Source organism: Coregonus lavaretus (genome assembly GCF_964263955.1).
Source record: "Coregonus lavaretus genome assembly, chromosome: 3".
In the NCBI taxonomy this organism is placed as follows: domain Eukaryota; kingdom Metazoa; phylum Chordata; class Actinopteri; order Salmoniformes; family Salmonidae; genus Coregonus; species Coregonus lavaretus.
The window spans coordinates 41,808,504-41,835,262 of record NC_139990.1 but is presented as its reverse complement, the minus strand read 5'-3'; the positions used below and the strand labels follow the sequence as shown (position 1 = coordinate 41,835,262).

Here is a 26,759-nt window from a genome sequence, read left to right as displayed (position 1 = left end):
GGTTACCTAAACATATGAGCATGCTTCTGCCTGCCCCTCCTCTCTCCCTCGCGTTGGCCTGCCTGCTCCTACTCCTTGCTAATGATGCAAGTGTGTGTACAGTCTAAGGTCTGTTTCGTGTAGAATATCCTAGCCACCGACGTCGCCTGCATACAGAGGTGTCTTCGGGCCAGTCTTGCGAGCACAGGGTAGCCTACTCTTTGTTTTTGCCTCATGAAATTACAGTTGGCTACCGGTAGCCTTTATCGATGACCCTTTTCAGATATAATGGAATGTGGCCCCTTGAAAGCGCCTCGGTTACGCCATGATTGGGTAGGCTACACTACGGATTTTTAAATGCTGACAGGAAACCTCTGGAGATTTGAACGTGCATTTTACTGGTCTGTAAAGGAATGATGCTTCTGAAGTGGGACTAACGTCCATCACTAGGCGACCAGAACTGTCAATCAAATAATCTTGAGCTGCTTTGCGCAGCCTGCCTACAGCCTGCGCACAGACCAATATCTCCTAAAAAAGTACTCTAAAGTTTGTTAATTACGCAACTTACCAATACATTTAATATAAATAAAACAGATCTAGCTACCATACCATAAACAACACATCTAGCTACCATACCATAAACAACACATCTCGCTACCATACCAGAAACAACGCTTCTAGCTAGCATACCATAAACAACGCTTCTAGCTAGCATACCATAAACAATGCTTCTAGCTAGCATACCATAAACAACGCTTCTAGCTAGCATACCATAAACAACGCTTCTAGCTAGCATACCATAAACAACGCATCTCGCTACCATACCGTAAACATCGCTTCTAGCTAGCATACCATAAACATCGCTTCTAGCTACCCTACCATAAACAACTCATTTAGCTACCCTACCATAAACAACTCATTTAGCTACCCTACCATAAACAACTCATTTAGCTACCCTACCATAAACAACTCATTTAGCTACCCTACCATAAACAACGCATTTAGCTACCCTACCATAAACAACGCATTTAGCTACCCTACCATAAACAACGCATTTAGCTACCCTACCATAAACAACGCATTTGGCTACCCTACCATAAACAACGCATTTGGCTACCCTACCATAAACAACGCATTTAGCTACCCTACCATAAACAACTCATTTAGCTACCCTGCCATAAAATACTCATTTAGCTACCCTACCATAAACAACGCATTTAGCTACCCTACCATAAACAACGCATTTAGCTACCCTACCATAAACAACGCATTTAGCTACCCTACCATAAACAACGCATTTAGCTACCCTACCATAAACAACGCATTTGGCTACCCTACCATAAACAACGCATTTGGCTACCCTACCATAAACAACGCATTTAGCTACCCTACCATAAACAACGCATTTAGCTACCCTACCATAAACAACGCATTTGGCTACCCTACCATAAACAACGCATTTGGCTACCCTACCATAAACAACGCATTTGGCTACCCTACCATAAACAACGCATTTGGCTACCCTACCATAAACAACGCATTTGGCTACCCTACCATAAACAACTCATTTAGCTACCCTGCCATAAACTACTCATTTAGCTACCCTACCATAAACAACTAATCTAGCTACCCTACCATAAACAACGCATTTAGCTACCCTACCATAAACAATGCATCTAGCTACCCTACCATAAACAATGCGTCTAGCTACCCTACCATAAACAATGCGTCTAGCTACCCTACCATAAACAATGCGTCTAGCTACCCTACCATAAACAATGCGTCTAGCTACCCTACCATAAAAACAACACATCAGCACATCAATCAGCAACGTTTATTGTTGTCAGGGAAACAATACAGAACATTTTAATACCGGAGCAGAATTCTACTTTTTTTAATTGTCTGAAAAGTTATGGTGGTCCCACACTGCCTAATAAACACATTACTATATGAAGTGTGGTTTTCTCTCAGGAACTGGACAAGATGGTGGAGTATGAGCTGAAGATGGGGGGAGTTCTGTTACACCCAACCTTCGGTGGAGGCAAAGACAAGGACAAGTGAGAGCAGCTCCCTGTTGGTTTAAAGATCATTTAACATGGATGATGTATTGCATGATAACCTCCTACTTTCAGTGTCAACACTCTTTGATATGTGGCTCCAATGAGGATGAATGTGTTTTCTGTTATACCAGTCTAAACCACCTAAGTAGCAAGTAAATGACAGGATAGACATTCCTGTTGCTACTGTTTTTGAGGGTCTTGGTCTACAAACCTACATCTCACACAAAGATGTGGTGTTCTAGTTTTAATTAAAAACTTATATATGCCGATGTGAAGGTTTCCAACTCCAAACACTGCTGCAGAGAAGAAACATGTGAAGAGTGGGTTTATTCATTCTAGCCCAATAAACCGCTGGCACCATCTCAAGTGTTTGTCTTAAATCAGACCTCTCTCTCCTCTCCTGGAGTGGGCTTGGAGAGCTATCCACACATTATGCAAACACTTATGCATGTTTGTGTGCTGCCTGTCAACGACTTGGCTAATAACTCCACGTTGTAGTTTATCTTAAAGTTGCTAGTGTTTGCAAGTTGAGGAGAGAGAGGATGGAAGATGGAGTGAGTTGTTGTTGAGAAGTTGTTGAGTTTTTTCTCTGATTTTACTCTTCCTCTCTCTCTCTTTCTCCCCACTCTCATCTCTCTTTCTCCCCCCTCTCATCTCTCTCTCTCCTCATACCTCACTCTCCTCATATCTCTCTCTCCCCACTCTCTCTCTCCTCATCCCTCACTCTCTCCTCATCCCTCACACTCTCCCCACTCTCTCTCTCTCTCCTCATCCCTCACTCTCTCCCCACTCCCTCTCATCCCTCTCTCTCCTCATCCCTCTCTCTCTCTCTCTCCTCATCCCTCACTCTCTCCCCACTCCCTCATCCCTCGCTCTCTCTCTCTCTCTCCTCATCCCTCACTCTCTCCCCACTCTCTCTCGCTCTCTCTCTGTCTCTCAGCCCAACCCCTCACCTCCACTTCTCCATCAAGCACCCTCACACCCTGTCCTGGAAGTACTACAAGATGTTCCAGTGTAAAGCCCACCTGGTCATGAGGCTCATCGAGAACAGGATCAGCATGGAGTTCATGCTGCAGGTGAGCAATTAATAATCAATTAATAATCCATCAATCAGCATCATCAATCACCTAGTATGCAGGCTGGTTCCTGTAAACATCTGGCCACACTTGAAGTCTATTTGTTTAAACACTAATACCTACAGGGATTCAACACTTGAGTTTATTATTACTGCACTACATTGTAGAGTCTGGGTCATTCCAGTTCAATTCCTAGCAGTTTCATGGAATTTCTCTAGAGCAGGGTTTCCCAATCTCGGTCCTCGGGACCCCAAGGTTTGCACGTTTTGGTTGTTGCCCTAGCACTACACAGCTGATTCAAATAATCAACTAATCATCTAGCTTTGATTATTTGAATCAGCTGTGTAGTGTTAGGGCAAAAACCAAAACGTGCACCCCTTGGGGTCCAGAGGACCGAGATTGGGAAACGCTGCTCTAGAGGAATACATTTAGAATCCTCAATTCATTGGACCACAGATCCGAGCACCACATTGACTCTTCCCCTGTTAAACTCCTGAGTCTGACCAGTTCAGCCTCCTCCCAGAAGTACCAGTCACACATGTGGAGCCAGATACATTAACTCCATTATTCTGTTTCCTATGTGCTAGGTGTTCAACAAGTTACTAAGCCTGGCCAGTACAGCCTCCTCCCAGAAGTACCAGTCACACATGTGGAGTCAGATGCTGGTATCCACCCACAGCTTCCTCAAGTCCATCTCCAACGTGTCGGGGAAGGACATAGGGCCCCTCATCAAGCAGTGGGTGTATCCTTTAACCTGGAGGGACTGGTTGTAACATGACTAAAACAATGTAATAGCAGATTAATAGTTAGTTAGGACATAGGGCCCCTCATCAAGCAGTGGGTGTGTCCGTTCAGCTTCCTCAGCCTGCTTAGCAGAACACTGGAGAGACCGGCCTGGTTAGAACACTGGTGAGAGAGTCTGTATGTAATATCAAGACTTTGGATGATTTAATATCCACTATACAACTAGAATTATAAACTGGGTGGTTCGAGCCCTGAATGCTGATTGGCTGACAGCCGTGGTATATCAGACCATATACCACGGGTATGACAAAACACTTATTGTTACTGCTCTAATTACGTTGGTAAGCAGTTTATAATAGCAATAAGGCACCTCTGGGGTTTGTGATATATGGCCAATACCATTGTGCCCCTGATTGTGATCAGTACTGTAATTGTTTCAGTTTAGATATTAGCCTTAATTCAAACCCACAGAGACCAGAGTGCAGTGGTGAAGTTCTTTGGTAGTTTTGCCTTCAACAGGAAACGGAACGTTCTAGAACTGGAGATCCGACAGGACTACACCTCCTCTGGAACACAGAAATATGTGGTAGGTCCTCTTTGAGCTGAGTTGGTTTAACTTTACTGGTGTGCAGGATGCGCGCAGTTAGCACTTTTGGGACTATTCCATTGGTTCCATTGTACCAGCAAAGCTAAATCAAGCTACCGCAAGTATTTGACATTTGTGTTTGACCCAAGTCTGAGGTTTAGTAGTAAGGTGATTCACTGTCTTTGTTCCGTAGGGCCCCATCAAGGTGACAGTCCAGGAGCTGGATGGATCCTTCAACCACACTCTACAGATAGAGGAGAACAGCCTGAAGCACGACATTCCCTGCCACTCAAAGAGCAGACGGTAAACTCAAGCTTGCATCTGTTTTTGTTGCTATACAAACACATTTCAATAAGCCTAATGCAATGCCATCTTAGCTGTAGTTTGGAGGATCAAGTTTTTGTCCCTCAGTTTAGCTCCACCTCCTTAGTTACTAATTTCTTCCTTCTCCAGAAACAAGAAGAAGAAGATACCTTTGATGAACGGGGAGGAGGTTGACATGGACCTGTCTGCTATGGAGTAAGACTTTATGCTGCTTTATACAGCTCCCACTCTCTCTCACTCACTCACCTGTCTGTTATGGAGTCAGACTTTCCACTGCTTTATACAGCTCCCACTCACTCACCTGTCTGTTATGGAGTCAGACTTTCCATTGCTCCCACTCTCTCTCACTCATCTCCTCAGAACTCTGAGGCCTCAGTGCTGCCCAGCCCAGGGTGTCTCTGTCTCCTGGCCCCGCCCCTCTGTTCAGTCTACCTCTGATCTGGTTTGATGTCTGACTGTCTGCTCACTGACTGTCTGCTCCAGCTTGTTTTCTCAGTGGCCAGTGAAGTAGAGGCAGGAACAGGGACAGCAGCACTGATACTACAGAGTTAGGGAGAACAACACTGATACTACAGAGTTAGGGAGAACAACACTGATACTACAGAGTTAGGGAGAACAACACTGATACTACAGAGTTAGGGAGAACAACACTGATACTACAGAGTTAGGGAGAACAACACTGATACTACAGAGTTAGGGAGAACAACACTGATACTACAGAGTTAGGGAGAACAACACTGATACTACAGAGTTAGGGAGAACAACACTGATACTACAGAGTTAGGGAGAACAACACTGATACTACAGAGTTAGGGAGAGCAACACTGATACTACAGAGTTAGGGAGAGCAACACTGATACTACAGAGTTAGGGAGAGCAACACTGATACTACAGAGTTAGGGAGAACACCACTGATACTACAGAGTTAGGGAGAACACCACTGATACTACAGAGTTAGGGAGAACAACACTGATACTACAGAGTTAGGGAGAACAACACTGATACTACAGAGTTGGGGAGAACAACACTGATACTACAGAGTTAGGGAGAGCAACACTGATACTACAGAGTTATGGAGAGCAACACTGATACTACAGAGTTAGGGAGAGCAACACTGATACTACAGAGTTAGGGAGAGCAACACTGATACTACAGAGTTAGGGAGAACAACACTGATACTACAGAGTTAGGGAGAACAACACTGATACTACAGAGTTAGGGAGAACAACACTGATACTACAGAGTTAGGGAGAACAACACTGATACTACAGAGTTTGGGAGACCACCACTGATAGTACAGAGTTAGGGAGAACACCACTGATACTACAGAGTTAGGGAGAACACCACTGATACTACAGTGTTAGGGAGAGCAACACTGAAACTACAGAGTTAGGGAGGGCAGCTATGGCAGTTACCGAGCAGTGAGAAACTAACCAACAACCCAGCAGGCAGTTACAACTGTCTACAACCCTCGTGCCAAGTCTTTGGCAACTTTAACATCGCTCCAGCCAGACAGGCCTCCTACATCCCCTCTGGTGTGGCTGCCTCTCTCTGCCTCTCTCTCCACTGTTTAAACTGCAGCGGGTGTTGGCTTCAGTCAATCACTTCTGTTTGGTTTAGATTTGGGCCATCCTACCCTCAGAGGGAACATCAGGTTGTGACATCATTTCAGACCTATATCACAGCCTCAGAGGGAACAAAGGATCTAGCCATTAAAATATAATAATCAACATTCTTCAGTGTTAAAAGTTTGTCAAATCAGTTCAATTCAGACAAGCCACTCTCATTAACAGAAAAGTATAACGTTCGTTCCATTCCACAAAGAAACTATAACTAACTAACTCTGTTTCTCACGCAGTGCGGATTCTCCCTTGCTGTGGATCCGGATCGATCCGGACATGTCCATCCTGCGTAAGGTGGAGTTTGAGCAGGCAGACTTCATGTGGCAGTACCAGCTCCGGTACGGGGCGCTTCACGTTTTACTTTTATGAATTTGCCTTTGCATGGATTTGTTTCTTCATGTATTCTTGCACACAAGTTAAAAAAGACAATCCTTATTTCCAAACATGAAAAAGATGACAACAGATCACACCACAGAGCCATGACAACTGATCACACCACAGAGCCATGACCGCAGATCACACCACAGAGCCATGACAACAGATCACAGCACAGAGCCATGACAACAGATCACAGCACAGAGCCATGACAACAGATCACAGCACAGAGCCATGACAACAGATCATACCACACAGCCATGACAACAGATTACACCACAGAGCCATTTTTCAAAAAAAAAAATTATGGCCAAGATAAAGCAAAGCAGTGCGATAAAAACAACAACACAGAGTTACATATGGGGTAAACAAAACATTAAAAAATACAAACAGAAAATATATATACAGTGTGTGCGAATGTAGTAAGTTATGGAGGTAAGGCAATAAATAGGCCATAGTGCAAAATAGTTACTATTTCGTATTAACACTGGAATGATAGATGTGCAAAAGATGATGCGCAAATAGAGATACTGGGGTGCAAATTAGCAAAATAAATAACAATATGGAGATGAGGTAGTTGGGTGGGCTAATTTCAGAATGGCTGTGTACAGGTGCAGTGATCGGTAAGCTGCTCTGACAACTGGCACTTAAATTTAGTGAGGGAGATAAGTCTCCAGCTTCAGAGATTTTTGCAGTTCGTTCCAGTCATTGGCAGCAGAGAACTGGAAGGAATGGCGGCCAAAGGAGGTGTTGGCTTTGGGGATGACCAGTGAGATACAGTGGGGGAAAAAAGTTTTAGTCAGCCACCAATTGTGCAAGTTCTCCCACTTAAAAAGATGAGAGAGGCCTGTAATTTTCATCATAGGTACACGTCAACTATGACAGACAAAATGAGATTTTTTTCCTCCAGAAAATCACATTGTAGGATTTTTAATGAATTTATTTGCAAATTATGGTGGAAAATAAGTATTTGGTCAATAACAAAAGTTTCTCAATACTTTGTTATATACCCTTTGTTGGCAATGACACGGGTCAAACGTTTTCTGTAAGTCTTCACAAGGTTTTCACACACTGTTGCTTGTATTTTGGCCCATTCCTCCATGCAGATCTCCTCTAGAGCAGTGATGTTTTGGGGCTGTCGCTGGGCAACACGGACTTTCAACTCCCTCCAAAGATTTTCTATGGGGTTGAGATCTGGAGACTGGCTAGGCCACTCCAGGACCTTGAAATGCTTCTTACGAAGCCACTCCTTCGTTGCCCGGGCGGTGTGTTTGGGATCATTGTCATGCTGAAAGACCCAGCCACGTTTCATCTTCAATGCCCTTGCTGATGGAAGGAGGTTTTCACTCAAAATCTCACGATACATGGCCCCATTCATTCTTTCCTTTACACGGATCAGTCGTCCTGGTCCCTTTGCAGAAAAACAGCCCCAAAGCATAATGTTTCCACCCCCATGCTTCACAGTAGGTATGGTGTTCTTTGGATGCAACTCAGCAATATTTGTCCTCCAAACACGACAAGTTGAGTTTTTACCAAAAAGTTCTATTTTGGTTTCATCTGACCATATGGCATTCTCCCAATCCTCTTCTGGGTCATCCAAATGCACTCTAGCAAACTTCAGACGGGCCTGGACATGTACTGGCTTAAGCAGGGGGACACGTCTGGCACTGCAGGATTTGAGTCCCTGGCGGCGTAGTGTGTTACTGATGGTAGGTTTTGTTACTTTGCTCCCAGCTCTCTGCAGGTCATTCACTAGGTCCCCCTGTGTGGTTCTGGGATTTTTGCTCACCGTTCTTGTGATCATTTTGACCCCACGGGGTGAGATCTTGCGTGGAGCCCCAGATCGAGGGAGATTATCAGTGGTCTTGTATGTCTTCCATTTCCTAATAATTGCTCCCACAGTTGATTTCTTCAAACCAAGCTGCTTACCTATTGCAGATTCAGTCTTCCCAGCCTGGTGCAGGTCTACAATTTTGTTTCCGGTGTCCTTTGACAGCTCTTTGGTCTTGGCCATAGTGGAGTTTGGAGTGTGACTGTTTGAGGTTGTGGACAGGTGTCTTTTATACTGATAACAAGTTCAAACAGGTGCCATTAATACAGGTAACGAGTGGAGGACAGAGGAGCCTCTTAAAGAAGAAGTTACAGGTCTGTGAGAGCCAGAAATCTTGCTTGTTTGTAGGTGACCAAATACTTATTTTCCACCATAATTTGCAAATAAATTCATTAAAAATCCTACAATGTGATTTTCTGGATTTTTTTTCCTCAATTTGTCTGTCATAGTTGATGTGTACCTATGCTGAAAATTACAGGCCTCTCATCTTTTTAAGTGGGAGAACTTGCACAATTGGTGGCTGACCTAAATACTTTTTTTCCCCACTGTATACTTGCTGGAGCGCAGACTATGGGTGGGTGTTGCTATGGTGACCAGTGAGCTAAGGTAAGACGGGGATTTGCCTAGCAGTGATTTATAGATGACCTGGAGCCAGTGGGTTTGGCGACGAATATGTAGTGAGGGCCAGCCAACAAGAGCGTACAGGTCACAATGGTGGGTAGTATATGGGGCTTTGGTGACAAAACGGATGGCACTGTGATAGACTACATCCAATTTGCTGAGTAGAGTGTTGAAGGCTATTTTGTAAATGACATTGCCGAAGTCAAGGATCGGTAGGATAGTCAGTTTTCCGAGGGCATGTTTGGCAGCATGAGTGAAGGAGGCTTTGTTGCGAAATAGGAAGCCGATTCTAGATCTAACTTTTGATTGGAGATGCTTAATGTGAGTCTGGAAGGAGAGTTTACAGTCTAACCAGACACCTAGGTATTTGTAGTTGTCCACATACTCTAGGTCAGACCCGCCGAGAGTAGTGATTCTAGTCGGGTGGGCGGGTGCAAGCAGCGTTCGGTTGAAGAACATGCATTTAGTTTTACTAGTGTTTAAGAGCAGTTGGAGGCTACGGAAGGAGTGTTGTATGGTGTTGAAGCTCGTTTGGAGGTTTGTTAACACCGTGTCCAATGAAGGGCCAGATGTATACAAAATGGTGTCGTCCGCATAGAGGTGGATCCGAGCTTCACCAGCAGCAAGAGCAACATCATTGATATACACAGAGAATAGAGTCGGCCCGAGAATTGAACCCTGTGGCACCCCCATAGAGACGGCCAGAGGTCCAGACAACAGGCCCTCCGATTTGACACATTGAACTCTATCTGAGAAGTAGTTGGTGAACCAGGCGAGGCAGTCATTAGAGAAACCAAGGCTATTTAGTCTGCCAATAAGAATGCGGTGGTTGACAGAGTCGAAAGCCTTGGCCAGGTCGATGAAGACGGCTGCGCAGTACTGTCTTTTATCGATCGCGGTTATAATATCGTTTAGGACCTTGAGCGTGGCTGAGGTGCACCCATGACCAGCTCGGAAACCGGATTGCATAGCGGAGAAGGTACGGTGGGATTCGGAATGGTCGGTGATCTGTTTGTTAACTTGGCTTTCAAATACTTTCGAAAGGCAGGGCAGGATGGATATAGGTCTGTAACAGTTTGGATCTAGAGTGTCACCCCCTTTGAAGAGGGGGATGACCGCGGCAGCTTTCCAATCTCTGGGGATCTCAGACGTTACGAAAGAAAGGTTGAACAGGCTAGTAATAGGGGTTGCGACAATTTCGGCAGCTAATTTTAGAAAGAAATGGTCCAGATTGTCTAGCCCAGCTGATTTGTAGGGGTCCAGATTTTTCAGTTCTTTCAGAACATCAGCTGTCTGAATTTGTGTGAAGGAGAAGCGGGGGGCGCATGGGCAAGTTGCAGCGAAGGGTGCAGAGCTAGTGGCCGGGGTAGTGGTAGCCAGGTGGAAAGCATGGCCAGCCGTAGCAAAATGCTTGTTGAAATTCTCGATTATTGTAGATTTATCGGTGGTGACAGTGTTTCCTAGCCTTCAGTGGGCAGTTGGGAGGAGGTGCTCTTATTTTCCAATGACTTTACAGTGTGCCAAAACATTTTGGAGTTAGTGCTACAGGATGCAAATTTCTGTTTTAAAAAGCTAGCCTTTGCTTTCCTAACTGATTGTGTATATTGGTTCCTGACTTCCCTGAAAAGTTGCATATCGCGGGGGCTGTTCGATGCTAATGCAGTACGCCACAGGATGTTTTTGTGCTGGTCAAGGGCAGTCAAGTCTGAGGAGAACCAGGGGCTATATCTGTTCTTAGTTCAGAATCTTTTGAATGGGGCATGCTTATTTAAGATTGAGAGGAAAGCACTTTTAAAGAACAACCAGGCATCCTCTACTGACGGAATGAGGTCAATATTCATCCAGGATACCCGGGCCAGGTCAATTAGAAAGGCATGACAACAGATCACACCACAGAGCCATGACAACAGATCACACCACACAGCCATGACCGCAGATCACACCACAGAGCCATGACAACAGATCACGCCACAGAGCCATGACAACACAAGCTGTAGATCTGACATGTCAACATGAAGCTCAAAGCAAACTAAAAAAGATACATTTTCCTGAAGAAGATGTGTGTGCTTGCTTGTCTTGAAGTATTTTTCATGGTTCATAACGATCTTTCTCAGGTATGAGCGTGACGTAGTGGCCCAGGAGGAGTCTATTTTAGCCCTGGAGAAGTTCCCCACCCCAGCCTCCCGTCTGGCCCTCACTGACATCCTAGAACAGGACCAATGCTTCTACAAGGTCCGCCAGGGTGCCTGCTTCTGCCTCGCCAAGGTAAGAAGTACACTTAGGCCACCCACCCATCCAACTTTAGCCCCCCATTGATTCATTACCCATGGTAGGATGTTAGTGTGATGACGGAGAGTTGAGCACACCAGTCCTTTATTCTAAGCCAAGGGGACTGCTGTGTCATTAGGCTATCCACCTTCCTAGTATTCATTCTTCTTTAAAACCCAATTCAACAACCCCTGTAGAACTTTTTTTGTTGTTGTTGCTTTATCTGTCAACCCCCCCCCCCCCCCATATCCGATTGATTTCCTACATTTATAATATTTTCACCTGAATCAATATTTTTGTAAAATCAAAATGAATGTGGAGTTACATCAGGCTCTGTTTGGTTTCGTTGGCTTCCAGAATTTAATGTAGCTAGTTGATGGTCTTTCAGACCACAGGATGTTACACGGGTAACCCTGATAGACTTGGCAGGCCAGTGATAGGCTGTCTTTGTTGAAAGAGTGGGAGCCGGCAGGAAAGGGGCAAGTCCAAGCAGAGTCCACACACCCACACTCGCATACACACACACACCCGTCCACCCCAGGGCCATGTGTTTACCTAGCTGAAAAATGACAACATCCTGACTGCTAGCCCCAGCGCTGTAGAGGGACATTCAGCTCTGTCTTTCCCCCTAATATCCTGCTGAGAGAGAGTAGGGAGACATTCAGCTCTGTCTTTCCCCCTAATATCCTGCTGAGAGAGAGTAGGGAGACATTCAGCTCTGTCTTTCCCCCTAATATCCTGCTGAGAGAGAGTAGGGAGACGTTCAGCTCTGTCTTTCCCCCTAATATCCTGCTGAGAGAGAGTAGGGAGACATTCAGCTCTGTCTTTCCCCCTAATATCCTGCTGAGAGAGAGTAGGGAGACATTCAGCTCTGTCTTTCCCCCTAATATCCTGCTGAGAGAGAGTAGGGAGACGTTCAGCTCTGTCTTTCCCCCTAATATCCTGCTGAGAGAGAGTAGGGAGACGTTCAGCTCTGTCTTTCCCCCTAATATCCTGCTGAGAGAGAGTAGGGAGACGTTCAGCTCTGTCTTTCCCCCTAATATCCTGCTGAGAGAGAGAGTAAGGAGTTCCCTCAGCTCAGTCACTTCCTCATGTAACAGGCCAGAAGCCAATTGTTCTGAACTCTAGAAAATCTAATCAAAGTCGCACTCTCTTGTCCCCTTGCAGTGAACTTTCAAATGAATAGCACAACACTTTGGCTAGGAAGCCTTATTCAGTGTCATGTGCCATCCTAGTTAGAATACAAGCTAATATGTCTATTATTTAGTATCTTCTGTGTCTAGATAGCAAACTCTCCTCCTCCATGAAGTCCCTGTTCACCAGGATAGCTAGCTATCGCACATCAACTCAAATTGAGCAGTAGGAGTCAGCTATATCCCGTATTTACTGATTTATATTTATAGATTGCTAACTCCATGATGAGCACATGGACGGGTCCTCCAGCCATGAAGTCTCTGTTCACCAGGATGTTCTGCTGTAAGAGCTGTCCCAACATCGTCAAGACCAACAACTTCATCAGCTTCCAGAGCTACTTCCTACAGAAGGTACTTAACCATGGCGCATCACCTCAACACAGAGCAGTAGACTAAGGCTGTTGGTTAAATATCTACCGTCATGGTGTACATGTTACACGCTGTGGACTGTTTCAGTTAAACCTTTAGGAGACAATGGTGGCAGAAATATGAATTAGTTTCCATGGAAATTGCAAGAAATATGTAAACATTGATGAAGCTGATTACTGTAGTAGAGTATTTTGACCTCTGTAATGACCTCTGTGTTTGATCTATTCCTAGACCATGCCTGTAGCCATGGCTCAACTCAGAGACATCCAGAACCTCTGTCCCAAAGATGTCCTCAACTTCATCCTGGACCTCATCAAGTACAACGACAACAGGAAGAACAAGGTGAGATGGGTTTGTTTTGTTGTGACCAGTGAATAAAGCACAGGACACAAACATATCACCCACCACCCTCCCTCGTCCCTCCACCCTATGGCAACCCTTCCCACAGAAATGAGCAGAAAGTAAAAAGTCATGAAAACTTAACACAGACTGTACAAATAAACTGAAAACAGATTGCCAGTATGATTGGTGGAGTTAATATAACGATTCAGTTAGTGAGCTGGGTTTCATAACTTTACTAGATTACATCCTAGCTGATGATTTGGTCCTGTGGGTTTCCCTAAGTCCTTATGGTTATGTTCAGAAACAGCATGACAACACCAGTGGAGAGGACAGGACAAGAGGACAACAGAGTTGTGTGTTAATGACTGTAATCTTGTTGTTCTCCATTTTCTATGTTTATACGTTGATTAGACATTTGGTAATGGGAAGTTGACAGGGTAAAGGAGAGGAACCGTTCAGAGAGTGGTGGACCAGGGTTCCCCATCGTTGGGAATACTGTCTGAGTGATCTGGAGTTGGCTTTGCCGACCACTAGGCCAGACTCTGACTGGTACTAATGAGTGATCTGGAGTTGGCTGTGCCGACCACTAGGCCAGACTCTGACTGGTACTAATGAGTGATCTGGAGTTGGCTATGCCGACCAGTAGGCCAGACTCTGACTGGTACTAATGAGTGATCTGGAGTTGGCTATGCCGACCACTAGGCCAGACTCTGACTGGCACTAATGAGTGATCTGGAGTTGGCTGTGCCGACCACTAGGCCAGACTCTGACTGGCACTAATGAGTGATCTGGAGTTGGCTGTGCCGACCACTAGGCCAGACTGTGACTGGCACTAATGAGTGATCTGGAGTTGGCTGTGCCGACCACTAGGCCAGATTCTGACTGGTACTAATGAGTGATCTGGAGTTGGCTGTGCCGACCAGTAGGCCAGACTCTGACTGGTACTAATGAGTGATCTGGAGTTGGCTGTGCCAACCACTAGGCCAGACTCTGACTGGTACTAATGAGTGATCTGGAGTTGGCTGTGCCGACCACTAGGCCAGACTCTGACTGGTACTAATGAGTGATCTGGAGTTGGCTGTGCCGACCACTAGGCCAGACTCTGACTGGTACTAATGAGTGATCTGGAGTTGGCTGTGCCGACCACTAGGCCAGATTCTGACTGGTACTAATGAGTGATCTGGAGTTGGCTGTGCCGACCAGTAGGCCAGACTCTGACTGGTACTAATGAGTGATCTGGAGTTGGCTGTGCCAACCACTAGGCCAGACTCTGACTGGTACTAATGAGTGATCTGGAGTTGGCTGTGCCGACCACTAGGCCAGACTCTGACTGGCACTAATGAGTGATCTGGAGTTGGCTGTGCCGACCACTAGGCCAGACTGTGACTGGCACTAATGAGTGATCTGGAGTTGGCTGTGCCGACCACTAGGCCAGATTCTGACTGGTACTAATGAGTGATCTGGAGTTGGCTGTGCCGACCAGTAGGCCAGACTCTGACTGGTACTAATGAGTGATCTGGAGTTGGCTGTGCCGACCACTAGGCCAGACTCTGACTGGTACTAATGAGTGATCTGGAGTTGGCTGTGCCGACCACTAGGCCAGATTCTGACTGGTACTAATGAGTGATCTGGAGTTGGCTGTGCCGACCAGTAGGCCAGACTCTGACTGGTACTAATGAGTGATCTGGAGTTGGCTGTGCCGACCACTAGGCCAGACTCTGACTGGCACTAATGAGTGATCTGGAGTTGGCTGTGCCGACCACTAGGCCAGACTGTGACTGGCACTAATGAGTGATCTGGAGTTGGCTGTGCCAACCACTAGGCCAGACTCTGACTGGTACTAATGAGTGATCTGGAGTTGGCTGTGCCGACCACTAGGCCAGACTCTGACTGGTACTAATGAGTGATCTGGAGTTGGCTGTGCCGACCACTAGGCCAGACTCTGACTGGTACTAATGAGTGATCTGGAGTTGGCTATGCCGACCAGTAGGCCAGACTCTGACTGGTACTAATGAGTGATCTGGAGTTGGCTATGCCGACCACTAGGCCAGACTCTGACTGGCACTAATGAGTGATCTGGAGTTGGCTGTGCCGACCACTAGGCCAGACTCTGACTGGCACTAATGAGTGATCTGGAGTTGGCTGTGCCGACCACTAGGCCAGACTGTGACTGGCACTAATGAGTGATCTGGAGTTGGCTGTGCCGACCACTAGGCCAGATTCTGACTGGTACTAATGAGTGATCTGGAGTTGGCTGTGCCGACCAGTAGGCCAGACTCTGACTGGTACTAATGAGTGATCTGGAGTTGGCTGTGCCAACCACTAGGCCAGACTCTGACTGGTACTAATGAGTGATCTGGAGTTGGCTGTGCCGACCACTAGGCCAGACTCTGACTGGTACTAATGAGTGATCTGGAGTTGGCTGTGCCGACCACTAGGCCAGACTCTGACTGGTACTAATGAGTGATCTGGAGTTGGCTGTGCCGACCACTAGGCCAGATTCTGACTGGTACTAATGAGTGATCTGTAGTTGGCTGTGCCGACCAGTAGGCCAGACTCTGACTGGTACTAATGAGTGATCTGGAGTTGGCTGTGCCAACCACTAGGCCAGACTCTGACTGGTACTAATGAGTGATCTGGAGTTGGCTGTGCCGACCACTAGGCCAGACTCTGACTGGTACTAATGAGTGATCTGGAGTTGGCTGTGCCGACCACTAGGCCAGACTCTGACTGGTACTAATGAGTGATCTGGAGTTGGCTATGCCGACCAGTAGGCCAGACTCTGACTGGTACTAATGAGTGATCTGGAGTTGGCTATGCCGACCACTAGGCCAGACTGTGACTGGCACTAATGAGTGATCTGGAGTTGGCTGTGCCGACCACTAGGCCAGACTCTGACTGGCACTAATGAGTGATCTGGAGTTGGCTGTGCCGACCACTAGGCCAGACTGTGACTGGCACTAATGAGTGATCTGGAGTTGGCTGTGCCGACCACTAGGCCAGATTCTGACTGGTACTAATGAGTGATCTGGAGTTGGCTGTGCCGACCAGTAGGCCAGACTCTGACTGGTACTAATGAGTGATCTGGAGTTGGCTGTGCCAACCACTAGGCCAGACTCTGACTGGTACTAATGAGTGATCTGGAGTTGGCTGTGCCGACCACTAGGCCAGACTCTGACTGGTACTAATGAGTGATCTGGAGTTGGCTGTGCCGACCACTAGGCCAGACTCTGACTGGTACTAATGAGTGATCTGGAGTTGGCTGTGCCGACCACTAGGCCAGATTCTGACTGGTACTAATGAGTGATCTGTAGTTGGCTGTGCCGACCAGTAGGCCAGACTCTGACTGGTACTAATGAGTGATCTGGAGTTGGCTGTGCCAACCACTAGGCCAGACTCTGACTGGTACTAATGAGTGATCTGGAGTTGGCTGTGCCGACCACTAGGCCAGACTCTGACTGGTACTAATGAGTGATCTGGAGTTGGCTGTGCCGACCACTAGGCCAGACTCTGACTGGTACTAATGAGTGATCTGGAGTTGGCTGTGCCGACCACTAGGCCAGACTCTGACTGGTACTAATGAGTGATCTGGAGTTGGCTGTGCCGACCACTAGGCCAGACTGTGACTGGCACTAATGAGTGATCTGGAGTTGGCTGTGCCGACCAGTAGGCCAGACTCTGACTGGTACTAATGAGTGATCTGGAGTTGGCTGTGCCAACCACTAGGCCAGACTCTGACTGGTACTAATGAGTGATCTGGAGTTGGCTGTGCCGACCACTAGGCCAGACTCTGACTGGCACTAATGACTTTAATATTGTTGTTGTCTTTTTCCTAGTTCTCTGACAACTACTACCGTGCTGAGCTGATTGATGCTCTGACCAACTCCCTGACCCCGGCCATCAGCATTAGTAACGAGGTCCGCACCGTGGACAACCTCAACGGAGACGTACGCCTCATCCTGGAGGAGATCACACGCTTTCTTAACATGGAGAAACTACTGCCCAGCTACCGCAACACCATCACTGTCAGGTAGAGATATCACTACTATAGATACCACTATACATTATACTATACACTATATAAACTAAACATCCTGGAGGAGATCATCACTACTGCCCAGCTACCACAACACCATCACTGTCAGGTAAAGATATCACTACTATAGATACCACTATACATTATACTATATAAACTAAACATCCTGGAGGAGATCGTCACTACTGCCCAGCTACCACAACACCATCACTGTCAGGTGTAACACAATTTAGGATGAAGTGGAGTACTAGTGCATGGTAAGTGCTGGTGGTAAATGCTGGTGCTTGGTGTCAGTGTTTTGATTTGCCGGTGTTAGTGGCTGGTTTTACATTGTGTTGATAGATAAAAGATTGACCAAATAGTGGTTGACCCAAAGGGTCATTGTTGAGCTGGCTGGCGTGGAAGCTTTTTGGCCCTTGTACCCTCTTCCCAGATATTTCCAAACACGTCCCGTACAAGAAGCTAGTTGAGTGCCAGGGTAAACTTTCCCACCTACATGATCTTATCAATGAAAATGCCTTAAAGGCACAATCTGCGACTTTGATTTCCAGTTGTAACACTCCAAATCTTTTTAACCCTAAAGGGTGTTGGCGTGTAAAAAATCATAGAGGAACTTTGATTTAGGGTTATAGATGAGTGATCTTTATCTCTCTCCTCCATCTCTCTCTCTCTCTCCCTCTCTCTCTCCTCCCTCCCTCTCTCTCCTCCATCTCTCGCTCTCTCTCTCTCTCTCTCCTCCATCTCTCTCTCTCTCCTCCATCTCTCTCCCTCTCTCTCCTTCATCTCTCTCCCTCTCTCTCTCCTCCATCTCTCTCCCTCTCTCTCCTCCATCTCTCTCCCTCTCTCTCCTCCATCTCTCCTCCATTTCTCTCCCTCTCCTCTATCTCTCTCTCTCCTCCATCTCTCTCTCCTCCATCTCCCTCTACCTCTCTCTCTCTCTCTTCCATCCCTCTCTCTCTCCTCCATCCCTCTCTCTTCCATCCATCTCTCTCTCCTCCATCCCTCTCTCTCCTCCATCACTCTCTCTCTCCTCCATCCCTCTCTCTCTCCTCCATCCCTCTCTCTCTCTCCTCCATCCCTCTCTCTCTCCTCCATCCCCCTCTCTCTCCTCCATCCCTCTGTCTCTCCTCCATCCCTCTCTCTCTCCTCCATCCCTCTCTCTCTCTCCTCCATCCCCCTCTCTCTCTCTCTTCCATCCCCCTATCTCTCTCTCTCTCTTCCATCCCCCTCTCTCTCTCTCTCTCTTCCATCCCCCTCTCTCTCTCTCTCTCTCTTCCATCCCCCTCTCTCTCTCTCTCTCTTCCATCCCCCTCTCTCTCTCTCTCTTCCATCCCCCTCTCTCTCTCTCTCTTCCATCCCCCTCTCTCTCTCTCTCTTCCATCCCCCTCTCTCTCTCTCTCTTCCATCCCCCTCTCTCTCTCTCTTCCATCCCCCTCTCTCTCTCTCTCTCTCCTCCATCCCCCTCTCTCTCTCTCTCTCCTCCATCCCCCTCTCTCTCTCTCTCTCTCCTCCACCCCCCCCCCTCTCTCTCTCTCTCTCTCTCCTCCATCCCCCTCTCTCTCTCTCCTCCACCCCCCCCTCTCTCTCTCCTCCATCCCCCCCTCTCTCTCTCCATCTCTCTCTCTCTCCAGTTGTCTCAGAGCTATCCGGATGCTTCAGAAGAATGGCCATATTCCCAGTGACCCCTCTCTGTTTAAGTCCTATGCAGAATACGGACACTTTGTGGATGTGCGTGTCGCAGCACTGGAAGCTGTGGTGGACTACACAAGAAGTATGCACCAAACTAGCAGTAGTGAAGTTAGTAGGACACACCCTATTCCCTATGTAGTGCACTACATTTAGCCAGAGCCACATAGGGTTATAATTAGTCAAAAGTAGTGGACTTGACTACAGTGCATTCGGAAAGTATTCAGACCCCTTGACTTTTTCCATAATTTGTTTCGTTACATCCTTATTTTAAAATGGATTTAAAAAATTCCCCCTCATCAGTCTACACACAATACCCCATAATGACAAAGCAAAAACTGGTTTTTAGATTTTTTAAAAACATTTATATACAAATAAATATCAAATTTACATAAGTATTCAGATCCTTTACTCAGTACTTTGTTGAAGCACTTTTGGCAGCGATTACAGCTTTGAGTCTTCTTGGGTATGACGCTACAAGCTTGGCACGCCTGTATTTGGGGAGTTTCTCCCATTCTTCTCTGCAGATCCTCTCAAACTCTATCAGGTTGGATGAGGAGCGTCGCTGCACAGCTATTTTCAGGTCTCTCCAGAGATGTTCGATCGGGTTCAAGTCCGAGCTCTGGCTGGGCCACTCAAGGACATTCAGAAACTTGGCCCAAAGCCACTCCTGCGTTGTCTTGGCTGTGTGCTTAGGGTCGTTGTCCTGTTGAAAGGTGAACCTTCGCCCCAGTCTGAGGTCCTGAGCGCTCTGGAGCAGGTTTTCATCAAGGATCTCTCTGTACTTTGCTTCGTTCATCTTTGCCTCAATCCGGACTAGTCTCCCAGTTCCTGCCGCTGAAAAACATGCTGCCACCACCATACTTTACCGTAGGGATGGTGCCAGGTTTCCTCCAGACGTGACGCTTGGCATTCAGGCCAAAGAGTTCAATATTGGTTTCATCAGAACAGAGAATGTTGTTTCTCATGGTCTGAGAGTCCTTTAGGTGCCTTTTGGCAAACTCCAAGCGGGCTATCATGTGCCTTTTACTGAGGAGTGGCTTCCGTCTGGCCACTCTACCATAAAGGCCTGATTGGTGGAGTGCTGCAGAGATGGTTGTCCTTCTGGAAGGTTCTCCCATCTCCACAGAGGAACTCTGGAGCTCTGTCAGAGTGACCATTGGGTTCTTGGTGACCTCCCTGACCAAGGCCCTTCTCCCCCGATTGCTCAGTTTGGCCGGGCGGCCAGCTCTAGGAAGAGTCTTGGTGGTTCCAAACTTCTTCCATTTAAGAATGATGGAGGCCGCTGTGTTCTTGGGGACCTTCAATGCTGCAGAAATGTTTTGGTACCCTTCCCTAGATCTGTGCCTCGACATAATCCTGTCTCGGAGCTCTACGGACAATTCCTTCGACCTCATGGCTTGGGTTTTTGCTCTGACATGCACTGTCAACTGTGGGACCTTTATATAGACAGTTGTGTGCCTTTCCAAATCCTGTCCAATCAATTGAATTTACCACAGGTGGACTCCAATCAAGTTGTAGAAACATCTCAAGGATGATCAATGGAAACAGGATGCACCTGAGCTCAATTTCGAGTTTCATAGCAAAGGGTCTGAATACTTATGTAAATAAGGTATTTCTGTTTTTAATTTTTAATACATTTTCAAACATTTCTAAAAACCTGTTTTTCACTTTGTTTTTATGCGGTATTGTGTGTATATTGCTGAGGAAAAACATTTATTTAATCCATTTTAGAATAAGGCTGTAACGTAACAATATGTGGAAAATGGGAAGGGGTCTGAATTCTTTCCGAATGCACACTACATGGAGACTAGCGTGCCATTTTGGACACACCCTAGTTCTCTGGGGTGAACACCTTGACCCGGGGGGGGGGGGGTGGGTGCCTGCCTGCCTGCCTGCCTGCCTGCCTGAGGTGTGTGTGGTGTGTTTTAACATGCTGTTTATTGCTAGTTGACAGGAGCTCCGTGGAACTGCAGTGGCTGCTCAACATGGTCCAGAATGACCCCGCTCACTACATCAGGTACTGTGTGTGTGTGTCAGGTATGTCTGTTGGGTTGGCTGCCTCATACATAAAGATACATCATAATTTATCTCTCTGGCTTCAGGATATGGGGACATTTTGTCAAAGTCAGCAAGAAAACAGGGTGGTTATTTATTTAGTGCTGTGTAAAAACAAGGAATGTCACAGTGAATTTATCAATTGATGTATTTATGTATTGTATACAAAATGTATTGATGATACTCAATGCTCAGCAGTTTGAATCTAAATACATGAATCCTGATTGTGTCCCAGGAAAGGTGTTTATGTTATGGTCTGTCCCAGGAAAGGTGTTATTGATGGTCTGTGGCTGTGAAGTAACAGGATGTTAACCTCCACTTCCTCTATGTTCATTCAGACACAAGATCCTGAGCATGCTGGGTAAAAACCCTCCCTTCACCAAAGCAGCCGAGTCTCCACTCTGCAACGAGGCTCTGGTTGACCAGCTGTGGAAACTCATGAACTCAGGTGAGACCTTAGTGCATCTTAAATGGCACCCTATTCCCTATGTAGTGCACTACGTTGGACCAGAGCCCACATAAAGCTTCCACATAGGGCTCTGGTCAAAAGTAGTGTACCATGTAGCGAATAGGGTGCCATTTCAGATAAGACATAACTAATCAAACCTGATGAGACATAGTACAGACAGAGACCCCCAGGCCTGGCTAGTCAAACCCCCACCTGGAACTGGTGTGATATCCACTCAGGCCTGGCTAGTCAAACCTCCACCTGGAACTTGTGTGATATCCACTCAGACCTGGCTAGTCAAACCCCCAACTGGAACTGGTGTGATATCCACTCAGGCCTGGCTAGTCAAACCCCCACCTGGAACTGGTGTGATATCCACTCAGGCCTGGCTAGTCAAACCCCCACCTGCAACTGGTGTGATATCCACTCAGGCCTGGCTAGTCAAACCCCCACCTGGAACTGGTGTGATATCCACTCAGGCCTGGCTAGTCAAACCCCCACCTGCAACTGGTGTGATATCCACTCAGGCCTGGCTAGTCAAACCCCCACCTGGAACTGGTGTGATATCCACTCAGGCCTGGCTAGTCAAACCCCCAACTGGAACTGGTGTGATATCCACTCAGGCCTGGCTAGTCAAACCCCCACCTGGAACTGGTGTGATTTCCACTCAGGCCTGGCTAGTCAAACCCCCACCTGGAACTGGTGTGATATCCACTCAGGCCTGGCTAGTCAAACCCCCACCTGGAACTGGTGTGATATCCACTCAGGCCTGGCTAGTCAAACCCCCACCTGGAACTGGTGTGATATCCACTCAGGCCTAGCTAGTCAAACCCCCATCTGGCGCTGGTGTGATATCCAGCTAGGGACAGAGTTACTGCTAGGGACAGACAGACAAGAGACGGCGATACTGCCAGAGACGGAGATACTGCCAGAGACGGAGCACTGTTCACAAATCAAATCCATATGTGTAGCTAGCTAACCCCAACAGTCATTTATCAATGTTTGTGATGGTAAGAGTTGCACAACTGTCTAATTCGATGTTTGCACTTTAACCTCATAGTTATTGTATCATTTAAAATCCAAAGTGCTGGAGTACAGAGCTAAAACAACAGAAAATGTGTCACTGTCCCAATACTTTTGGACCTCCCTGTATTACATTATGTCCATGGTCCTAACTTCAACTGTCTGTCTCTGACTCAATATTACACTACATGAAGAAACTAGGAACAAGTGTTCTGCGTCATCACGTTACATTTACATCCCCCAGCAGTCTTATATAAACCTTGTTTCAAAAGGTGCCAAACGTTGTGAAAGTCTTTCAAAGAGAGAACAGATTTCTCTAACAGTCGTAAACATCTGTTTCTCTCCCAGGGAAGAGAAGGATCATGTTTTATAATGTTTCTAGGTTTTTCCATGTCTTGGGGGATATCGGGGCCTGCTGGCACAGGCCTCAATACGGCTGTGTCCCAATATATATATATATATATATATATATATATATATATATATATATATATATATATATATATATATATACACACACACACACACACACACACACACACACACACACACACACACACACACACACACACACACACACACACAATGGGGGAAAAAAGTATTTAGTCAGCCACCAATTGTGCAAGTTCTCCCACTTAAAAAGATGAGAGGCCTGTAATTTTCATCATAGGTACACGTCAACTATGACAGACAAATTGAGGAAAAAAAATCCAGAAAATCACATTGTAGGATTTTTAATGAATTTATTTGCAAATTATGGTGGAAAATAAGTATTTGGTCACCTACAAACAAGCAAGATTTCTGGCTCTCACAGACCTGTAACTTCTTCTTTAAGAGGCTCCTCTGTCCTCCACTCGTTACCTGTATTAATGGCACCTGTTTGAACTTGTTATCAGTATAAAAGACACCTGTCCACAACCTCAAACAGTCACACTCCAAACTCCACTATGGCCAAGACCAAAGAGCTGTCAAAGGACACCAGAAACAAAATTGTAGACCTGCACCAGGCTGGGAAGACTGAATCTGCAATAAGTAAGCAGCTTGGTTTGAAGAAATCAACTGTGGGAGCAATTATTAGGAAATGGAAGACACACTGATAATCTCCCTCGATCTGGGGCTCCACGCAAGATCTCACCCGTGGGGTCAAAATGATCACAAGAACGGTGAGCAAAAATCCCAGAACCACACGGGGGGACCTAGTGAATGACCTGCAGAGAGCTGGGACCAAAGTAACAAAGCCTACCATCAGTAACACACTACGCCGCCAGGGACTCAAATCCTGCAGTGCCAGACGTGTCCCCCTGCTTAAGCCAGTACATGTCCAGGCCCGTCTGAAGTTTGCTAGAGTGTATTTGGATGATCCAGAAGAGGATTGGGAGAATGTCATATGGTCAGATGAAACCAAAATAGAACTTTTTGGTAAAAACTCAACTCGTCGTGTTTGGAGGACAAAGAATGCTGAGTTGCATCCAAAGAACACCATACCTACTGTGAAGCATGGGGGTGGAAACATCATGCTTTGGGGCTGTTTTTCTGCAAAGGGACCAGGACGACTGATCCGTGTAAAGGAAAGAATGAATGGGGCCATGTATCGTGAGATTTTGAGTGAAAACCTCCTTCCATCAGCAAGGGCATTGAAGATGAAACGTGGCTGGGTCTTTCAGCATGACAATGATCCCAAACACACCGCCCGGGCAACGAAGGAGTGGCTTCGTAAGAAGCATTTCAAGGTCCTGGAGTGGCCTAGCCAGTCTCCAGATCTCAACCCCATAGAAAATCTTTGGAGGGAGTTGAAAATCCGTGTTGCCCAGCGACAGCCCCAAAACATCACTGCTCTAGAGGAGATCTGCATGGAGGAATGGGCCAAAATACCAGCAACAGTGTGTGAAAACCTTGTGAAGACTTACAGAAAACGTTTGACCTGTGTCATTGCCAACAAAGGGTATATAACAAAGTATTGAGAAACTTTTGTTATTGACCAAATACTTATTTTCCACCATAATTTGCAAATAAATTCATTAAAAATCCTACAATGTGATTTTCTGGATTTTTTTTCTCAATTTGTCTGTAATAGTTGACGTGTACCTATGAAGAAAATTACAGGCCTCTCTCATCTTTTTAAGTGGGAGAACTTGCACAATTGGTGGCTGACTAAATACTTTTTTCCCCCACTGTATAGTGCACTATTTATGACCAGGCCTCTGTGTATTGCACTATATAGGGAATCAGGTGCCTTTTGGGATGCAGACCATGTCTTGGGGACATGGGTGCCTCCTGGCACAGGCTACAGTTTAGAATGAGGTCAAACACAGCTGAGAGAGCATCAGAGAACGCTAACCTGCTCAAACACAGTCTGTCAGGGGTGACCTGGAAACACAGAGCTGGGGGGGTTGAGTCTGAGACAGACAGACAGTGTGGCCAATGGACATGTTATGTGTTGTTGTTGCATCAATCCAGTTTGAGTGGTAAGCTGCGCCCCCAACAGAAATCTGTTACTTGGAAAACGTTTGGAAGAATTGGCACCTTTTGAAACGAGGTTTATATTTGAATGGACTGCTGGGGGATGTAGGTGTGAGGAGGCGGAACACTTGTTCTGTTTCTTATTGTAAGCATAATATTTCATATGTTTGAGTGTACTTCTGTGCTCTGAGATTGGCTGTGACTGTTGGCAGTGTAACGCCACTCTCGTTGCCAACCCAGTTTATGACTCACAGTAATAAACTGTTCATAATCTGTTGTTATTTTATTATTTCATGCAACATAACATCAGTGATTACGTTCACGCCACTTATTATCACTGGCTTGGCTTGGAAAACAATTGAGAAAGTCTTGCAATGATCTATTATGTTAAATTCAAACCCGTTAATATCAGTTAATCTCTATTTTATCAGATGTTATGTACATGATAACACGAACTATGACTGGAAACTGAATAAGATACTGTAGCTTTATGCACAATGGCATTTCTAGTTTTCTCAAAGCTTTTCTAAGACAAACTAAGACCCTATTCTTAAACCCCTTCCTCTGAGTTTTTATGGATTTAACTTGACACAGTATCAGTGATTACATTCATGCTAATGTTATTACTATCACTGGCTTGGCTTAAAAAACAATTGTGAAACTTTACAATGATCTGAACATGACTTTTGTCCAGCTGTAAAGTTGAATGTGTTTAGACCCTCTCGTTTCACTGTTCCCCCAGGTACGTCTCATGACTGGCGATTGCGGTGTGATGCGGTGAACCTTTACTACACTCTGTTTGGTCTGACGCGCCCCTCCTGCCTGCCCCTGCCCGAGCTGGGCCTGGTACTCAACCTCAAGGAGAAGAAGGCCGTCCTCAACCCCACCATCAAGCCTGAACAGGGGCCAGGCACCACAGAGATAACTGGCAACACCATGGGGGTTCACATCCCCGTCATGGGCTTTACTAGCAGTGTAAGGACCCCCTGATGCTGATAATAATATATTTTAGTTGGGACTTGGGCCTTCTTGTGTCTTAGTAAATCCTCACTAAGAATCTTTTTTGTCAACCTCATCTGAACTTTGTTATAACACTAATTTCTCTCTCTTCCCTCCCCCTCTCCCCCCCTCCATCTCTTCTCTCCCCCCTCCATCTCTTCCCTCCCCCCTCCATCTCTTCCCTCCCCCTCCATCTCCTCTCTCCCCCTCCATCTCTTCCCTCCCCCTCTCTCCCCCTCCATCTCTTCCCTCCCCCTCTCTCTTCCATCCCCCTCCATCTCTTCCCTCCCCCTCTCTCCCCCTCCATCTCTTCCCTCCCCCTCCATCTCTTCCCTCCCCCTCCATCTCTTCCCTCCCCCTCCCCCCTATAGCTGGATGAGGGCCTGATCGCCATGGAGACAGTGTCCAGCGTGTCTATGTCCAGTGGTGTCGCCCCACTTCCTCAGGGTCTGAAGAGAAAGTTGGACAGTGGAGTTGGACCACTGGGCTCCTCTCCACCGGAGCCAGGCCAGGTACTGCAGGAAGAGGACAGCAGTAAAAAATTCAAGATCAGAGTAAGGATCTGGAGCGCCGTGGGGAGGCTGGGGGGGATGCGCTTATACTTGTCTGGGCTTTCACTACAGGCTTTCACCAATAATGTGTGTGTGAACCATTTCAGG

At 46.5% G+C, this 26,759-nt stretch overlaps 1 protein-coding gene across 1 annotated transcript in view; it reads left to right on the top strand.

Annotated features, from left to right (window-relative positions):
- LOC311125758 (transcription initiation factor TFIID subunit 2) overlaps positions 1–26,759 on the top strand; it is a 40,409-nt gene that overhangs the window by 11,033 nt on the left and 2,617 nt on the right. The window contains exons 10-25 of the mRNA XM_084158435.1: positions 1,951–2,036; positions 2,980–3,115; positions 3,703–3,857; positions 4,331–4,445; positions 4,639–4,748; positions 4,899–4,964; positions 6,628–6,729; positions 11,333–11,483; positions 12,890–13,030; positions 13,280–13,390; positions 17,227–17,420; positions 19,058–19,197; positions 21,063–21,132; positions 21,509–21,618; positions 25,844–26,076; positions 26,472–26,654. Of these exons, the coding sequence (XP_084014561.1) occupies positions 1,951–2,036; positions 2,980–3,115; positions 3,703–3,857; positions 4,331–4,445; positions 4,639–4,748; positions 4,899–4,964; positions 6,628–6,729; positions 11,333–11,483; positions 12,890–13,030; positions 13,280–13,390; positions 17,227–17,420; positions 19,058–19,197; positions 21,063–21,132; positions 21,509–21,618; positions 25,844–26,076; positions 26,472–26,654 (2,103 nt within the window). The remainder of the gene's footprint in view (positions 1–1,950; positions 2,037–2,979; positions 3,116–3,702; positions 3,858–4,330; positions 4,446–4,638; positions 4,749–4,898; positions 4,965–6,627; positions 6,730–11,332; positions 11,484–12,889; positions 13,031–13,279; positions 13,391–17,226; positions 17,421–19,057; positions 19,198–21,062; positions 21,133–21,508; positions 21,619–25,843; positions 26,077–26,471; positions 26,655–26,759) is intronic.